The 17,144-nt window shown below is 50.9% G+C and overlaps 2 protein-coding genes across 3 annotated transcripts; one reads left to right on the top strand and one right to left on the bottom strand.

The window, feature by feature from the left end:
• Positions 1-36: 36 nt before the first annotated feature.
• LOC147039058 (ankyrin repeat and SOCS box protein 12-like) lies at positions 37-1,629 on the bottom strand. 2 transcript variants are annotated; one of them, XM_085903410.1, is made up of 3 exons: positions 1,506-1,629; positions 429-1,196; positions 37-312 (listed from the first exon to the last, which is right to left on the bottom strand). In XM_085903410.1, exons 2-3 carry the CDS (start codon positions 1,186-1,188, stop codon positions 161-163), a joined length of 912 nt encoding a protein of 303 aa, XP_085759536.1. In that variant the 5' UTR covers positions 1,189-1,196; positions 1,506-1,629; the 3' UTR covers positions 37-160. The 2 variants fall into 2 exon arrangements, with proteins under 2 accessions (XP_085759536.1, XP_085759537.1); XM_085903411.1 differs by having other exon boundaries at positions 429-1,193; positions 1,506-1,607.
• A 747-nt stretch (positions 1,630-2,376) lies between these two features.
• On the top strand, positions 2,377-16,922 carry pkd1b (polycystic kidney disease 1b). Its single transcript, XM_085904599.1, has 42 exons — positions 2,377-2,428; positions 2,495-2,672; positions 2,739-2,947; positions 3,025-3,143; positions 3,206-3,353; positions 3,436-3,698; positions 3,813-4,241; positions 4,304-4,435; positions 4,526-4,671; positions 4,734-4,864; positions 4,936-7,829; positions 7,918-8,052; positions 8,135-8,248; positions 8,317-8,599; positions 8,671-8,767; positions 8,998-9,126; positions 9,193-9,334; positions 9,424-9,561; positions 9,662-9,809; positions 9,944-10,594; positions 10,814-10,949; positions 11,111-11,276; positions 11,362-11,557; positions 11,616-11,783; positions 11,857-11,988; positions 12,057-12,267; positions 12,337-12,460; positions 12,523-12,651; positions 12,724-13,027; positions 13,094-13,190; positions 13,271-13,449; positions 13,536-13,738; positions 13,797-13,994; positions 14,072-14,226; positions 14,292-14,489; positions 14,563-14,731; positions 14,808-14,990; positions 15,076-15,180; positions 15,252-15,386; positions 15,456-15,658; positions 15,752-15,863; positions 16,071-16,922. Exons 1-42 carry the CDS (start codon positions 2,377-2,379, stop codon positions 16,893-16,895), a joined length of 10,866 nt encoding a protein of 3,621 aa, XP_085760725.1. The 3' UTR covers positions 16,896-16,922.
• Positions 16,923-17,144: the final 222 nt, after the last annotated feature.

The following is a 17,144-nucleotide window of genomic DNA, read 5'->3' as shown; positions in this document are numbered from 1 at the left end:
CTTACATTTGTGATTGTAATTCAAAATTATGATGAAACCAGAACAATGATAGTCATTAACATAAATCCGTTTAATATACAGTGTTACATTTGAGATCACAAAGCATGAGTAGAATGGGGTCAATTAAAAAAAACAGACTTGTTTTCTCGCACATTTGTAGCTAGAGAATCAGAACTGGGAGCGGCTTGTACTGCAAGAAGCTAATGACACTTGTTGGCATGTTCAGCTGCTCCACGCAATGGATCTTGTTGATCTTTTTGAGGTATCTCCGCACCGCCAGTCGGCACAGTGAAGTCAAGGCCTTGGGAGTTCCTGAGAAGTAAGAGGAGAGCAAATGATTCTCTGCATTTGGAAGCATGCGCATCGTTTGCCGAGGAAAAGCGAGAGCAGGCGGCGCTCAATTAGCGTGCGTTCGGACGGACGGACACCTCTCTCCTGCAGAAGCAGCTCCACGGCCTCATTCTGCTTGGTAGACTTCTCGATGATGAGCGTGGGAAGGTAGACGTTTGCGCCAAAGTCGATGAGGAGCCGGACGTACTCGGCGCCGCAGCCGTGCCTCAGACACATCTCCAGGACTGTTTTGGGCTGCTTGACGGAGCCGGGCGGTCTGGCGTAGGCACAGTTGTAATCCGGATCGGCGCCATAAAGGAGGAGCAGTTTGAAGCACTCCATGTGTCCGTACACGGCCGCCAGATACAGCGGGCCGCTCGACACTCTGGCGCCCGAGGTCCACAGCAGGACTTTGGAGCGCGAGTTGGCCTCTGCGCCGTGTTCAAGTAGTTCCCGTAGTATCCGGACGTCACCTTCGCGAGCGGCCGTCAGGACGGGCGAGCAGATGTTGGAGGGGCTTCCGTCGGGGTCGGCGCCGGAGCGGAGGAGCGCTAACACGCATTCCAGGTACTTCCCGCGCACGGCGGCGAAAAGGGGCGTCTGGGCTTTGACGTCCACGCAATCCACCAGGGCGCCGTGAGTCAGCAGGACCTGCAGGCAGCTGAGGTGGCCCTTGGACACGGCAGCGTGGAGAGGGGTGCCGGCGATGCCCCAGCCGCCTCGGTAGTTGATGGCCTTCTTGTACATTTCCTGGGACAGCATCTCATCCAGGAGTCTTTCATCGTTTTGCAACACTGCTTGTCGGAGCTGGGAGACCTCACAACTGCTTTCCTCTTCTGTGGTCCTGAATTGGAGCATAGAACCTGCTGCACAGATCGTGCATGCACGGTTGACACAGTGAGCTCAGGCCATTTGTTTGCAACACCGCTTATCTTGTTCAATTGAAACTTCAGATCGACGACTACGATTGCGGGAATGACTGAAAAATGTGTCTCGATCTGAAACTGAAGGGAAGGTTGGCAGGCAGCTCCATGTAAACATACGGCTTGACGCCAATCACGCTAATCCGCACGGGTTCGATTCAGTTCATTTTCTGCATAAACAACAACCGCAGCTGTCACCAAAACAAAATATTATTTTTCCACAACATTCATCGGAAAACGATTTTGTTTTACCTGCGATGTTTAGCCACAGGCCGTCCGTCCGTCCGTCTCCCGTTTCCTGACGAATTCTTCGTCGTGATCGCCTTGACGGACAAATTCCGTTTGAAATGCACGTTACTGCCCCCCCTCTGTCTCCATGTACCATTACATCTTTGTTGATGTTCTTTTTCAAAAGAAAACACAAATTGTTATTTTATTAACAACCTGTAGAAAGTGTAAGACTCTTCGCCCTCATTGTAGCGCCAACCTTTGGGCTTGAGAAAAAAACCCGAATTTTCATGGGAATGGTGAATATGACTCGAAACGGGTGCACCAAAAGAAAAACCCCCAAACAATCGTTTCCATGACAATCAACTGAAACTTCCCAGCTCCATCACCCCGCCGTCAACTTTGTCTTCTCTCTCTCTGTCCCAGCAACAGTGATGGCATTCTTTCTTTGTTTCGTTCTTTCTTTTGTTCTCTTTCTTTTTTTCCCCCAAACCATTCCCATGAATTTCATTCTTTGTTCAAGTTAGAAATATAAAACAAAATGCTCTTCTCAAATAAATTGATCCCAGTGCCTTTTTCCTAATATGTCTAATTGAATACGATATGTAAGTTTGATTTTTATTTGGCCCCTTATTGCGTTGTCTGCCAATGAGGATTTACAACTTGACTTGCCCATGAGCCGCGTGGGCCTCCTCTGTCCGCTGGGCTTTTTTCTCTGGCTGTTGCCGAGAGACAAAAGTTAAAGTCAGCTCAAAGACAGAGGCAAACGGGCACACCAACACAACTTCTTATTGCTGTGGGAGAACACAGCACATGAGGGAGTACCAAAAAATAGCAAATAGAAGACAAGGAAAAGCAAACCAATTGGACAGACTTGCTACGTTTTTCCTCTAAAATGGCACTGAAGATGTCATGGAAGCTGTTCGTGGTTTTGATCAGCACATCAGGTGAGAAGTTGTCATTTCATTTTGAAGCTTAGATTTGGTGTGAATTTTCCTGTCACTCTGCCGAAGTGAGCTCCTGTCCAGACGGTGCTCACGTCCACCTGGCCAGCCTGCGATGCTTCTGGCTTTCTGAGAAGACGTCCGAGTGGTCTGAGGCTTCAGCTTCCTGTCGGCAGACCGACGGAGGACGCATTGCGGCCGCTGACACTTTGGAGCTGCAAAACTTCCTTCACCACTCCTTCCCAATGTGAGTTGACAAAGAAAATCCACTATCATATGCCGCTTCCTGTCATACGTTGAATTTATTGTCTAGAAAAAGTACTTTGTGGGTTTGGATTGATGGAGCAAGTGAAGATAATGCAGACAAGATTGACTTTTTGGAGTCAGCGGGTCCTCCGTGGCGAGACGGAGGCAGCGCCAAAGGCCAAGTGTGCACTCAGATGGCTTTGGGGACGCCTGGACAATGGAGGAGCACCCCCTGTGTTGAACAATCCCACTTTTTCTGTCAAAATATCTTCAACGGTAAGATTTGAAGCTTGACTACGTTACGTCATCGTCCATGTTTGGAAGAATGTCTGGGTAATTTGCCGCTTTACCAGAGTCTTTACCAGAGCCAGACACTTATGTGCTGGGAGTTGTTCTGATGACTGGCATCTACCCACGGCTTCAGATGGAACCCTTAGCGACTGTCCCTGATGTTGAGCAACTAGCGGTGGAGGTCAGTCCAATATTTGGGCTCTGGAGTGTGAGTACCGATGAGTGTTTGTGGTTGCGCCGCAGATGCAGTTGTTCCCTGGCTTGTGGTTCAGTCACGCGGGCCAAGTGACATCACTGGAAGCGGTGGTCCAGCCCAGCGTGAGCCCTTCTCTGGCCCGCTTTCAAATCCTTCGACCCTACTGCAGCCCCAATTACCACCTGGTACCTCCAGGTACAATGCACTTGATGGTCTTTTGTCTGCTTTATTGTCAAGAAACACAAAGAGATGGGAATTTGCTTTTTTGCTTCTTGAGGTTGCGCTTCTCTGATGAATCCGTTCAGCTGCTGCTCCTCAGTCCCACTGTGCAACACGACCGGGGGATGCAGCACGGGCCATTACTGGTGTCATATTCTGGAAGCCTGCCTTTCCAACAACCTTCCCTGCTCCCCCTACACCTCGGCGGCGGGACGTGGCTTTGCGTTACCACCCAGATCCCCGGCCAGAGCGCCTTTTTACCACTTGGTTGCTGACCTCCCGCTGAAAATCAGCCCCAGCTCGCAAATGCAAACGTTAAGCGTGAGTAGCCCAAGCGATGAGCACGTAGTGGGATTTCTGCTTACTTTTAGAAGGATCATTTACAATTGGAGCATGTCTATTTTTTAACGAGCGCCACCTTTTACCACCTTTTAGCTTGGTCTCCCAGAAGAAGCCATTACTGTGTACCCCGACGACGTCGTTGCCATCCAGCACACTCGCGACCCCGGAGCTTTTCTGCGCTGCGTGGCCAGCGAAGCTGCTCTAAATTCTCCATGGCAACAGAGTTATTTGTCTCTTCGGGGTACAAAGCGAGGGGGCTGGTGGGAAGGCGGCCTGGCTTCTCTGCCACCCCACGGCGAGCACTGGGTGGACCAGGTGGTGTGTGATTTGCGATTGCTTTATGAAGACACTCGTCGCGGAGGTACTGAGCGAGAGCGCACGCTCGAAAGGACCACGACCTCCAGCATCCAGTCCCCGTCTCCAAGCGCGGCCTCCACTCTGACACCGGGTGGCTACGAGGCGGTGGCGGGACTGGACGTGGAGCCGCGCGGAAGGCGCAGGATGCTCGTGGACGTTCCTCAGGTTAGAGCACAAACCGTGACCGCATCCAAATTCTTGAGCATCTTCTCCCATTGTATTCCCAGTCATTTACGGCCCAAGTGGAACGCGGCTCATCTGTGACATTCTCATGGGTGATGGACGACTTGGACGCATTTGCGTACGAAGGAGAATCTTATAGTGTGGTGTTCAAGAAACCTGCTGAGCACAAACTAAAGGTAAGTGGCAAATATTTCAATTGTGCCCTTTGAATCATTTGTGGAAACAACAACAAACAGGTAACGGCGTCCAACCCCGTGAGCTCCCAGAGCAAGCGCCTTCTCCTGACTGTAGACCAAATGAACCCACTGGGTGAACCCGAGTTCATGTCCGGCAAGCAGCTCGTAGCCGTGGGTGCTACACAGCTCTTTACCGTCGGGGTGAAAGTGGACGTCGCCCTGACAACCACCTTCAGGTATCAGAAATATGAGAAACCTTTGCACTGGACAGACCTCCAAGCAATGCATGTACATCTAGATGGGATTTTGGCGATGGCAGCGCTCATGTTACGCAGACTATTCCCGCTCCATGTGACACTATGGAGGCAGAAAATGGAGAGACGCAAATGTTTGTGGAGCATTCTGTGAACTTGACCTACACGTCACCTGGTAAAGGCCTGCATCTTTTGATGCTGGAATATTTTCTTCCAATTGATGTTGTTTTCATTTTGTCACTGCAGGTAACTATCATCTTCGAGTGGGAGTTTCCAACCAGTTTGAAAAAGTCGACAAATCCATCAAGATCAGCGTCCGTCCCGCGTTCAAACGTCTCTTCCTCAATTCCTCCGCTCTGGCGGCCGTTGTCAATCAACCGTATCCTGTGGAAGCCTTCACCGATCCGGCCAGCGACGGTGTCATCTACACGTGGAATTTCGGGGATGAATCCAAAGCTGTTCAACGTACGGAGCGAAAAGTTGAACACACCTTTACGTCGGAGGGAGCTTACAACATCACGTTGTGCGCCAACAACGCTCTTTCTATACTTCACGCTTGGCTGCTGGTGGAAGCTATGGAGAAAATTACTGGACTAAGTGTCAGTTGCAACGGACTGAACAATTTGTCTTTGGCGCGTGGCTTCCAAAGGGTGACGGTCAATACGTCGGCATCGTTTTGGGCGGCCAGTGCGACCGGCAGCCACGTGTCTGTGATTTGGGATTTTGGAGATGGCTCCCCGATAGAGCAGACAGGAAAGGTGTGGCACGTTTTTCGGGAAATTGGCGAATTCACAGCCACCGCCACTGCATCTAACGCAGTAAGTGAAGAATGTGTCAGCGTCAAGGTGAATGTCTCGAATCCCGTTTCCGACTTTACGCTTGAAAGCGAGCAGCCGTTCGCTGTTGTCGGAGAAGCAACTCAAATCACGGCAGTGGGCAGCGAGGAGCTGAACGCCACCTACTATTGGACAGTGGACGCTTTGCTTCCGACACAAAAGGGAAGTCGCCGGTTGATCTTGATTTTTCCCAAAGCGGGACGGTATCGAGTCCGAAGTACAGCCCGCGACTCGGAGAGCGAGAGAGAAGCTTTGCTTTTCGTCCAAGTCTTTGAGCCAATCGAGGCTCTTGCCATTGATTCTCCCAGCTTGATAAATCTGACCTACTTGGCCACCCGCGAAGACGTGCTGTTTGTCGCATCAGTCGCAAAAGGCTCCAACGTGACGTATCGGTGGCTCGCCACTCCAAATGACATCAAAGGTCCGATTGCGGCCGATGGGGAGCGTTTTGAGTTTGCGCTCCAATCTCCTGGTACTTGTACGATTCAATTAAATGCTTCAAACCCCTTGGGCCATAGCACGAGCGTTGTTTCCGTCGTGGCTTTGGAACGTGTAAGCGGTGCACAAATAACAAGGCAGCCGCAAATCCCGGCCGTGGGGAAGTCTTGCAATATTTCCGTCTCAGTCCTGAGCGGTTCTGACTTGAAGTACATCTGGCGCGTGGATAGCAATCTGCTCCAAATGGGTGCCCCTTTTATTCTTCACAACTTGACCAACTCTGGGAATGTTCTCATTCAAGTTGTTGTCCACAACGCCATCAGTCAAAGTGGTGACAGTCAAAATGTGACAGTCCAAGAGCAAATAGAAGAGGCGGATTTTGGAATTGCTGGCGAGATCTTTCCCTTTCATATGAGTACAAATACTCTTGTGTCATTCCAAGGCTTTGTCCGCAAAGGGAGTGATCTCCACTGGGACTGGAAAACGAGCGATGGCGCCCAGCTAGTTTGCAAAAGTCACCACACCCTTCACTGCACCTTTCCCCGTGAAGGAATTTACAGAGTGTCTTTGAATGTCTCCAATGCAATTACGTGGCAGGAAGTAACACACGACGTGATCGTCCAGGATTCAATCCAAGGCCTCGCTCTAAACGTGAGCAAAGGTGACCTCTGCACTGAGGAGGAACTGACCTTTGTGCCAACGATCGCCAAAGGAACCAATGCCACTTTTCTTTTGACCTTTGAAACTCGAGACTGGATGCATAGTCAGGATGTGCTCGAGGGATCGTATACCACGTCCGAGCTTCCGGCGGGACTGCACAAAGTTCAACTGACAGCTTGGAATCAGGTGAGCAGTGCACACGTGTCAACCCAAATTCACATCTTGGAGAAGATCAAAAGCATCCCATTCTTGACCCCTGCCCGTCATGCCGTGGAAGCTGGGAAGCAGATTCGTTTTGAGGTGGATGATCAAAATGAAAGTGCAGTCAACTACACTTGGATTTTTCAATTCGGAGACGCTGAACCTTTGTGGCTGAAAGGGAAGGAAGTCACCTTCGCTCCACCGACCAACGGTTCCTTGTCGTTGAGCGTGCTAGCTAACGATGGCGTCTGCTCCGAGACGCTAAACCAGACTCTGACGGTCGAATGGCCCGTGAAGGAGGTCCGGCTCATCAGTCATTCAGAAGCCGTATTTGCCGGACACGCTGCGCTATTTTCTGCTACGAGTGTCCAACTGAGCAACTTGAGATACGTGTGGAAATTTGGAAACTCCGTCAAGAAATGGCCTGCGCATCTGACTTGGGTTCATCATACGTTTGCTAGCGCCGGCGAATACCTTGTTACGGTCAACGTCTCCAACCATGTCAGCCACACGTCTGCGCAACTACGCGTCCACGTGTTGGACTTGCAGTGCTCCAAGCCGCAAGCCTCACTCATCCAGAGCCAAGCGACTATCTTCAGATCTCGAGTGAATTTCTTTGAAGCGCGCGTGGATATCAACTGCTCCGCCTACGAGACGACGTATCGGTGGGAGATGTTCCGAGCGCCGGATTGTACCCGCGAGAGCGGGAACGCAGTCCTTCTCAATGGCACCGCGTCGCCGTTTCTCCATCTAGCAAAGAACTCTCTGGATGTGGGACGGTACTGCCTTCGCTTTAGCGTTTCACTCCGAGGGACACCCCTGTCGGTGCAACGAAAAACCCAAGTGACGGTGGTCTGCTCCCCGTTGGTGGCCGTCATCAAGGGAGGGTCGCGTAGGCTGTGGCCCAGCCCCCGTGATCTGGTTCTGGATGGTAGGGGGTCACACGATCCTGATGCAAACCAAGGAGAGGATGCGCTGGGGTATCAATGGACCTTCACGATAAAGGTGAGTACCTCTTGAGCCCAGCGTCTTAAGTGGATTGCCAAAGGACACACACTGTGTCCTCTTTGCCTCGCACACTGTGTGTTTGCAGAATTCCACCATCCCCGTTGAGAGCCAGAGCAGCGTTGTGACCATAGCCAGCCAACAGTTACATCCAGACACCATTTATACTTTCACCCTAACCGTAACTAAGACGGGAAGGACGCCGGTATCCTTCACGCAGACCGTGAGTTGTGGCAATACGAAGGACTAGGCTCATTTTTATTTGATATGAAGTGTAGCAGCGCTTGATTCCACCCTTGGTTTAGGTAAGTGTGTGTGAAGCAGCGCAGCTTCCTGTATTTGTGGAGTGTGTTTCCTGTCCAGGCCACGCCCCCCTCATCCTGTCCGGGCATTGCGGAGAGTGTGATGAGCGAGCTCAGGTAAGAGAAGAGAAGAGAAGAGTCCATGTCGGAAGAGCATTCCGTGTCATCTGCCCTTGACTTTGCAGCACAGTTGGAGCGCCGAGGATGCCGAGTCGGGTGCGATGCTCGACCTCGCGGAGGCCGCCGTCTCTACGCAAAGACGCTCCACATCCAGATTGATGTTGCGTTCGCGTGGCGTTGTGCCGGGGAACATTTATACCTTCACTCTCAATGTGAGTGTGGCTGGAAGGTGGGGCAGTGCCAGTCAGACGCTTGTCCTCAATAAAGCCCCTTCTGGGGGTTTGTGCCAACTGGAGCCAGAGTCACACATCCATCCGCTGGGGCCGGTGGTTGGCTTCAACTGCTCGGGTAATGAACTCAACGCTGTCGCTCTTCTATGATTGATGGCCTCTTCATCACACATGCGCTTGGATGTTCAGGATGGAGGGATGAAGAAAAGGCATCTTCTGAGCTCATATATACCTTCCAGGTAGCACCGTGCCATCCCGTGAGGTGCCCTCTTCTAACTCTTTACAGGTAAAGTCAAGGTCTCATCATTTCCATCCATCCATCCATCCATCCATCCATCCATCCATCCATCCATCCATCCATCCATCCATCCATCCATCCATCCATCCATCCATCCATCCATCCATCCATCCATCCATCCATCCATCCATCCATCCATCCATTTGATAGCATATCGTCACGAGGCGGCTGAGCTGTGAAAAGTAGACATCCACGTTGCTTTTTATTTCTCGCCCAAGGGGCACTCGAGCCACTTTTGGCAGCCCGCTTCCAGTGGGGAGTCCCGTGCAAGGCCAAAACGATTCACTGATCACAGTTACTTTGCTCATTGAAGACAATTTGGGCTCAAGTGTCGTTGCTCTTAACAGGTGAGGTGAAAGCCAGCGTGACTTTGTCCATTTCCAATGTTATACTTGCCTATTTCAACTTTTCAGAACTCTGAGCGTCCGGTCTCATCTGGACACCAGCGAGTGGCTTCGCACAAAGAGCCCGAAAGATATGTGGGCCTTAGTCCAACGTGGCAACCCTCAGGAAATCATCCCCTATTCCATTGCGCTCACCAGTCAGCTCAACCAGGTCAAATCCAAGTTGGAGCATGAAGCTCTTTTTGCGGCTCGATGACTTTGAATCAAATGAAATAAGCAATCTCCTCCTTTGAGCCACAGATGGAGTCTGGCCCAAACACCAGAGCGCTCACAATGAAGAAGGAGATCAGAGAAAACGTGACCAAAGCTTTGCTCTCCCTTCCCATTTCCTCCATGATGGATGTTGATCAGATCAGCTCAGCGTTGGCCCTGTCCACGGTAATAATGCACTCTTTTGTGTCCATCCATTTCAACTTATGACCCTAGTTATAGTCGGAAATCATTTGCCAGTTTCTAACCACTTTTTTTTATTCCCCAGGCTTTCCCTGATGACTTCATGTGTGTAAACTGTCAGGAGAAGGTTCTGGAAGCTGTTGACAAGATGATTCGTATCCTGGAGGATCACCGACGTTCCGGTGGCCGACTTTCGGCCTTTGACACAGGGAAGAACATCCTTAGCATCGTAGGTAGGGTTGCCGAAGCTGCGGACGTCATTCCTCCTCCATTTCCCATCAAACATTTTCACCTACATTTTCTGACAGACAGGAACGGGAAAGGTTGGATACAGACAACATAATCACCATTTTGTGATGATTTACAGGTAGCTCTCTGGCTTCTATCTCAGCCTCAGCCTCGGCTTCAGGTTCTCAACAGGACGACTCCACAATCGGGCAGTTCTTATCGGCACTTGGCCAAGCAGGAGCCTTAATGCGCTCCCTGATGCGCTCGCCCCATCCTTGGGAGATGCCCCTTTTGTTCGTCACACCTTATATTAGTACAACCGGTTTCTATGGCGACCCCGCCGAGCTTCTCTGCTCAGCTTCCGCAATTCCTTCCACTCCGCCGTGCCCGTTTCAAATTCCAACCTCACTGGGCACTCGCCTTAAGAGCCAAAGCTCCGAGCTGGTGCAGGTGCTTTTAGGTCTGGGTGAAGGTCATTCTCCGCTAGCCGCAGCTGACCCTCCCATTTCCACCACTCTGGTCGCCATGGAGATCAGCACCCCTCAGGGCGAGCCGCTACCCATCCAGGATCTTGAGCCGGACCAGGCTATTCAAGTCACCCTGCGGAGCAATGGCGGGCTACCCGCCGAGATGAGAAGTTCGGACCAGAACGTGGATGGACACGCTAAGGGTACATGTCCGAGTGTTACGCTTCCGCTCCGGGGACGTCTGAACTTTACGATACAAAGTGTGGACGGCCTGGATGAAAATGCAGGTTTATACATCTCCTTCAACTTCAGCCAGTTAGCAGGTGAATATATCGCTCTCCATACTTTTGTGGGCATTTTACACTCGAATAGATAGATCATGGAAAATTCATTCGGACCAATCATTCTGAAATGAATGGGCGGCAATAATTGAATGCCATTTGAAGGAAAATGGCTATTTTTCATTTTCCGTATGGTGGTCGAGTCCCGATTTGAGCACGACTGGTACATCTGGTACAACAGTCTGAATTGTGCACCTCTAGGAGCCACTTCGGAGAGCGTGGGCCGTGTGAAAATGGAAATAACGAGTGGATTTCAGGATTCCTTCACAAAAGAGTGGCTCATCAATCATTCGGCTCTGAATCCCTTCACCGAGAAAAGCGTCTTTCTTTCTCCGCTGTGAGTACGCTCCTCTTCTGACATCACGTCGACAACGGACTTGATTGATTTTCTTTTTGTCTCCACGACAGTTTCAATCACACGGCAAAGACTCTGTGTGTCAGTCTGAGCTCACTCGTGGAAGAAGGCGGTCCCGTGGCAGCGTCATTGTGCGTCTTCAGCTCTCTGTGCCAGTACTACAGCCTCAAGGAGATGACTTGGAGTAGTGAGGGTCTCAAGTCACTGGAGGGCACCACACTCCAAACGGTGCATTGCCTGACGCGCCACCTTACCATGTTTGGGGCCACTTTGTTTCTTCATCCCGGGGCAGTCGTGCTGCTGCCGCCCGTACGTCGCCCGATGCAGCGCGCGGCCCATCGATCGCCGGCTGACTCGATGGAAGCGTTTGGAATGAGTCTCTGTGTCTTTCCAGGCAAGCGGTCCCAGTCTTAATGCGGTGGTGGGGATTGTATGTGTGGCTCTGCTCCTGATTCACCTGCTGGTGGGCCTGGTGGCCCATAAAATGGACCACCTGGACAGCCTGAGACTGAGCCGAGTGCCCCTGTGCGGTCCGTCCGGACTCTATCAGTACAGAGTGCTGGTCAAGACGGGCTGGAGGCGTGGAGCAGGTGAGCAAAACGCCTGGCGACTCTACTCTGGAACGCAGAGCTCCGTTCCTTCCGCCAGGCACCACGGCGCACGTCGGCATCAGTTTGGATGGCGTCAACAAGAGCGGCTCCCGTCATCTGCAAAGGCCTGGCGCTTTTCAACGCGGCAGCCTCGACCACTTTCACTTGGAAACCCATGTCAGCTTAGGGGAACTTTGGAAAATTCGGATCTGGCATGACAACACAGGTTGAATGCAATTTGCAGATTCGTAGCGATCCTTTTTGATTTGGAAATCATCTTTTTCTTCGTTCCTTTGAAGGCTTGGATCCATCTTGGTATGTTCAACACGTGGTTGTCTGGGACCCCGTAACGGACCACATGTTCTTCTTCTTAGTCAATGACTGGCTCTCTGTGGAAAATGGTACCGTGGAGAAAGAAATCCTGGCCTCATGTAAGCCGATTTAGCCCGCGACAGAATAACATCGCGTCGAGTCGAGTCCGCTGACTCCTTCTTGCCAGGTCCCGAAGAGCTTTCCCAATTCCGGCGAATCCTGCGCTCGCAGTTGGTTTTTGGAATGGCGGAGCGGCACCTGTGGCTGTCGCTATGGCAACGTCCCATCCATAGTCTTTTTACTCGAGCTCAGAGAGTTAGCTGCGGCGCTCTGGTGCTGCATCTCTACCTGGCATCGGGCGCGCTGTGCTATGGGGCTGTGGCTTCCCGGGGGCACAGGTAAAAAGCAAAGCACCCTTTCCGTTCCGGAACAGCGCTCAAGCGTCTTCCTCCTCCTCCTCCTGCAAGTGGGCCGGTGTCAGCCAAAGTGCCGGTCACCATGGAAACGGTGGCTGTGGGAATGCTGCTTGCAGTTGTGCTGTTTCCGCTGCAGTGTTTCATCTGCTTTTTGTTTGGAAAAAGCCGCAGTCAGGTAATATATTGCTGCTCCCTTTTTCTTCTGCCACTGTGGATTCAATGGTCTTTGGAATACAGGTCACGGTGGACACCTCGCTTCCTTCTTCACCGGTTTGTCATTCCGTGGAGATGGACGTCTACCTCGGCCGATGGCAACTTTCAGGGCCGTCATCTTTCTCCGGCCGACGTCAGGATAGTCCCTCATCCGTGAGAATGCACCAAGGCACTTTGAGCTCGCGTGAAGTGTTTGCGACGATCGATGGCATTTTCTTGTGTTAGTTATTGGAGAGCAAAGCTTTTGACTCCAGCACGGTGGACTTCTGGGCCGCTTCCGGTTTGGTGCCCCGCCCCAATGACGACGCGTGCCAGGAAAAGACTGCGGCTTCCTGGGCTTCCTGGGCTTCGTGCGACAGTCTGCCCGAGGATTTGCACCAATGTGAGGCCTCAACGGGCCAGCTAAGGAGGAAAAAAGCTGGCATGCAGCTCCGCCTGAGCCAAAAGGAGACCATGGAACAGGATCAAGAAAGTGCCAAGCCATTGCAAGCTCACAAGCACAATCTGAAAACCTCTTTGACTCTGTCTGGTAAGAAACCCTTTGCCACAGGTTGAGAAGAGGGAGCACGTAAATGAAGGCAACTCTGGCTTTCAGAGGAGAATCTTCTGATGTCAATAGAAGACCACACTTTGCGTTTTGCCCAAAACAACTCGGACAGCGGTCGGGACTCGCCTACGACCAACTCAAACACGTAAGGCCGACATGTGACTTGACTGTCGGCTGATTGTAGTACGATTTGATTGATTGATTTCATTTGTTGTCTTTTCTTAGCCCGAGCACCTCCTGTAGCAGTTGGTCAGATGAGGCCGAGCGCCTTCAAGTGGAGGCACATTGGGCAGAGACAAAACTCTTCAGACGTCCATCTGTACTTTCCGCGGACTCGGTGGCCAGCACCTTCCTGCCGAGTCCCTCTCCCGACTTGACGAGATGTTCCTCCACCACACGCATTGGTACGCAAAATAAATTGATAGCCATCGAAATGTGTTTGAAAGCATTTTCCTATCAATCTTGATCCTATTGTCTTACTTGGCTTTAGGCATCGCTCGAGGTCGGCCCGGCTGGCTTTTTCCTCCCTGGACGTTTTGCGTGATCTACCCTCTGGCGGCTGCGTTGATGGGAGCATGTCTTGCTCTTGTCGCAATCTACGGCCGCTTCTTCTCCAGAACGGTTGTCCTCATGTGGCTCATCTCCACACTGTCGGCCTTCCTCACTTCTGCTCTCCTGCTGGAACCTCTCAAGGTCAGTTTCATCACGGTCGTGGGCTTTTTGAAACGGAGTGGAGATTCTCTTGCGTTAGGTGTGCCTTCAAGCCTTGATCTACACTGTCGTTTGGCGCCCCGTGGATCCGGAAGTGGAGGACCAACTAGGGCTGGAGACCACCGTCACGAGAGCATTTGGAGAACACGCCGGGAAGGTTCGACCGCCGTGCGGCTACGGACTGCTGCAGGCTAAAGAGGAAGCTCGCAAAGTCCGTGCGCTGAGCTCGCTTATGAGGGTAAGAAAACAAAAGCTTCCATTCCAGCTGGTTTGTCTTTGTGCTAAGGACGTCTCGCTCGCTCTCTCTCTTGGAAGCATTGTGTGTTGCAGCTGCTCTTTCTGTTACTGGTGCTCATGGTGAACTACCAGGACAGTGTGGAAAAAAGCCAAGGAAGGCTTTTGCACGCTGCTGTTAGACGCCAGCTTCACACCGCTCCCTTGGTGGGCCCAAGCTTAACATCCATCAGAAAGTGAGCACGCAATTGCCAAATGTTTGCGTCATCCCTTGGGCAGCAAAAACGCTCATCGTTCACAGCTGCTTCGATGCCGAGCGATGGATCGACGGCACCTTGGTGACATACCTGCACCAAAACGCTCTACTCCGTCTCGTGGGCTCCCCGCGGCTCCTCTACACACACTCGGGGGGTCAGGGGGAGGTCATTCTGGGAAACTCCAGCCTGACCACACGTCAAGTCCTGGCCCAGCTTCGTGCGGGAGGCTTTTGCATTCGTCGGTAAGATGATTTGGTGCAAAATTATTTCTCATTGGATTGGAATTGTGCTCAACGTATTTTTCTCCTCTGTTAGGTTCCAAACGCTCTTTGTGGATTTTACACAGTACCACAGAGAGTCTGGTTTATTTCTCTGTCTGTCCATCCAACTAGATTGGACACAACAATTGACTTGGTTCCTCTCCGTCGACCCGCTTCTCATTCCATCATCGCGCGACGGCTTGGACCTCCATCTGGTCCTTATGGTAAAAGCGAGCCTTGGCTTCATCGTGGATGTCGGTAGAAGAAGACTGTGTCTGTCTGTCTGTCTTGATTTGACAGCTTTTCCTTTTGGGTTGTGCTGCGCTCATACTGATTGGGGAATTGCGGTGGATGGCGAGTGAGGGTGTGGCCTATCTGCGTGGAGGCAAACACTGGCTCCGGCTCTTGTTGGTCGCGTTGTCGTTGGCGACCGGCGCGCTACACCTCTCTTTTCGCTCCCAGGCCGCTTCCTGTGTTTCCCAGGTACAATAGGGGCCAAAAAACTGACGAGAAGGCAATTTGGACTTGCTATATTTCGATCAACTTGATGTCATTGAATGTGATTTAGTTGAAATCCCAAGCTGCCACTTTCATCAACTTCCACGGGTGTGCTCGACTGACTCAAAGGTCTTCTCAATGTGCCGCTGTGTTACTCACTTTACTGGTCCTAAAGGTACGTAACCGCGAGCTGGTCAAAGCGGCCTGTGCTTTCGCAGTGTATTAAACCATTGTTTTGGTTTGCAGCTGTTGGGAACGTTACGATTTGTACGCAGATGGGTTGCGATCATCAGAGTGCTGAACAGAGCTCAGAAGGAGTTGTGGACCTTAAGTTTCCTCTCGCTGCTCCTGCTTTTGTTCATGACTCATCTCGGGAATACGGTACACGAGGAAAGAATAATAATAATAATCCGCCAGCAAAAGGATTTGACATCTGTGCTGTGATTTCAGTTTTTCTCGCAGTCAGTGGAAGGCTTTTTGTCCCCGCGTGAGATTTTTACGTCGCTGATGTCCCTTCTGCGCGGTCGGATGGGTCTCCAAAGACTACGCAGGGTCCACCCTGTCCTGGGCCCTTTGTACGGAATCCTGCTGACGGGGGCGAGTGTCTGGCTTTTGGCCAAACTCTTTGGGGCCGTCCTCATTGGCGCGTACAGGTACTATTTAGCTTTGCTTTGGTGTGTTTTATCAACCATGACCAGTGATATGCTCCCCCCCCCCACCTTTGCAAAAACAAATGACATTTTAAGGGCTGAGAAAGCAGACATTTATCGTCCGACAACGGAACCTCAAGATTATGAGATGGTGGAGTTCTTCATCAAGAGACTCAAGTTATGGATTGGACTCACCAAGGCCAAAGAAGTGAGGATCGGCTAAGGATTAGCACTGTGCTTGTGTGATTGATGGGAAATGAATGGAGAAATTGTTTTTTATATATATATATATATATATATATATATATATATATATATATATATATATATATATATATATATATATATATATATATATATATATATATATATATATATATATATAAAAAAACATAGAATTTTGTTTGTCTTGTAGTTCAGGCACAGGGTGAAGTTTGAAGGCACGGACGTTCCCTCCAGAGCCTCCCAGGAATCCCGCCTTTCCACTCTCTTTTCCTCCCTTCCATCTTGTCACTCACCATCCACCATTTCATCTCCACGCCCTTTGTCCGTTCTATCGGAGGACTCGACACTTTCCGAACTAGGATTTGATGTCCGGCCCTTCCTGGAGCACCTGCTGCCGTGCGTAAACGACTTGCTTTCTCAATTCGATCGGGTCACTCGGATAAGTGAGGATTCCAACCGGCTGGAGATTGAACTTGAAGACATTCTGTCCAGGAGAAAGAAAAGTCAAATCAGTAACATGGAGAAATGTGAGGACAGATTGCCAAAGGATGAGGAGGTGGATGGGAGGGCTAGACGCAGGAGGACAGGTCTGCTTTACACCAATCCGCCAAAATCAATGTCGCCAATGTTTCCTTTCACTCCTTCCACAATTCACCCCCCAGCGGCACCGGTCCACCTCTTCCCACGTACACGGAGCTCCTACTCAGAATCCGAGTCGCTATATCCACTGTCACATACGTCTAGTGACACAAGTGAAGCGGCAAAGCCTACGACAGGAAGCTGCGCTTTGCATCCCACAAATTCTCCTGGTTTTCCCAAGAGGAGAGCGTGGCACTCTGGAAGTTCACACTCGGCCGATGCAGCTCAAAGACTGTGGCTAAAACAAGGTGGAGTTGCACCCGATGGCAATTTTGCCTTTACGTTCGTCAGGCCAAATAGCCAAGAGGGCAGGAGACGTATTAGTGTCGGGGCGCCGAAAAAAAGGAAGGCTTGGATCTCGGAGGGACCTTCGTAAACATTTGTACTTTGAAATGACCCGGGTCTTTTTTTGAACGTCTCTAGTGCCTATATCGTACACAATTTCAAGAGGGAGTAGTGCATTTCATGTTTGGAAACACGCTGCTAATATTCCATGGCTACGCATACAAATTCATGCTGAGAAAAGACGAGATAACAAATTAGGAGATTAGATTTTGTGGGAATTTTTTCTCTTCTTCAGTAGCTTGCATCTTTGCTAATTTTTTCTAGCATTCAGTGAGTCCGA

This window comes from Syngnathus leptorhynchus, chromosome 22 (genome assembly GCF_054491065.1).
Source record: "Syngnathus leptorhynchus isolate UIUO chromosome 22, UIUO_Slep, whole genome shotgun sequence".
In the NCBI taxonomy this organism is placed as follows: Eukaryota; Metazoa; Chordata; class Actinopteri; order Syngnathiformes; family Syngnathidae; genus Syngnathus; species Syngnathus leptorhynchus.
The sequence above is the reverse complement of the archived record's forward strand: the minus strand, read 5'-3'. Positions and strand labels throughout refer to the sequence as shown.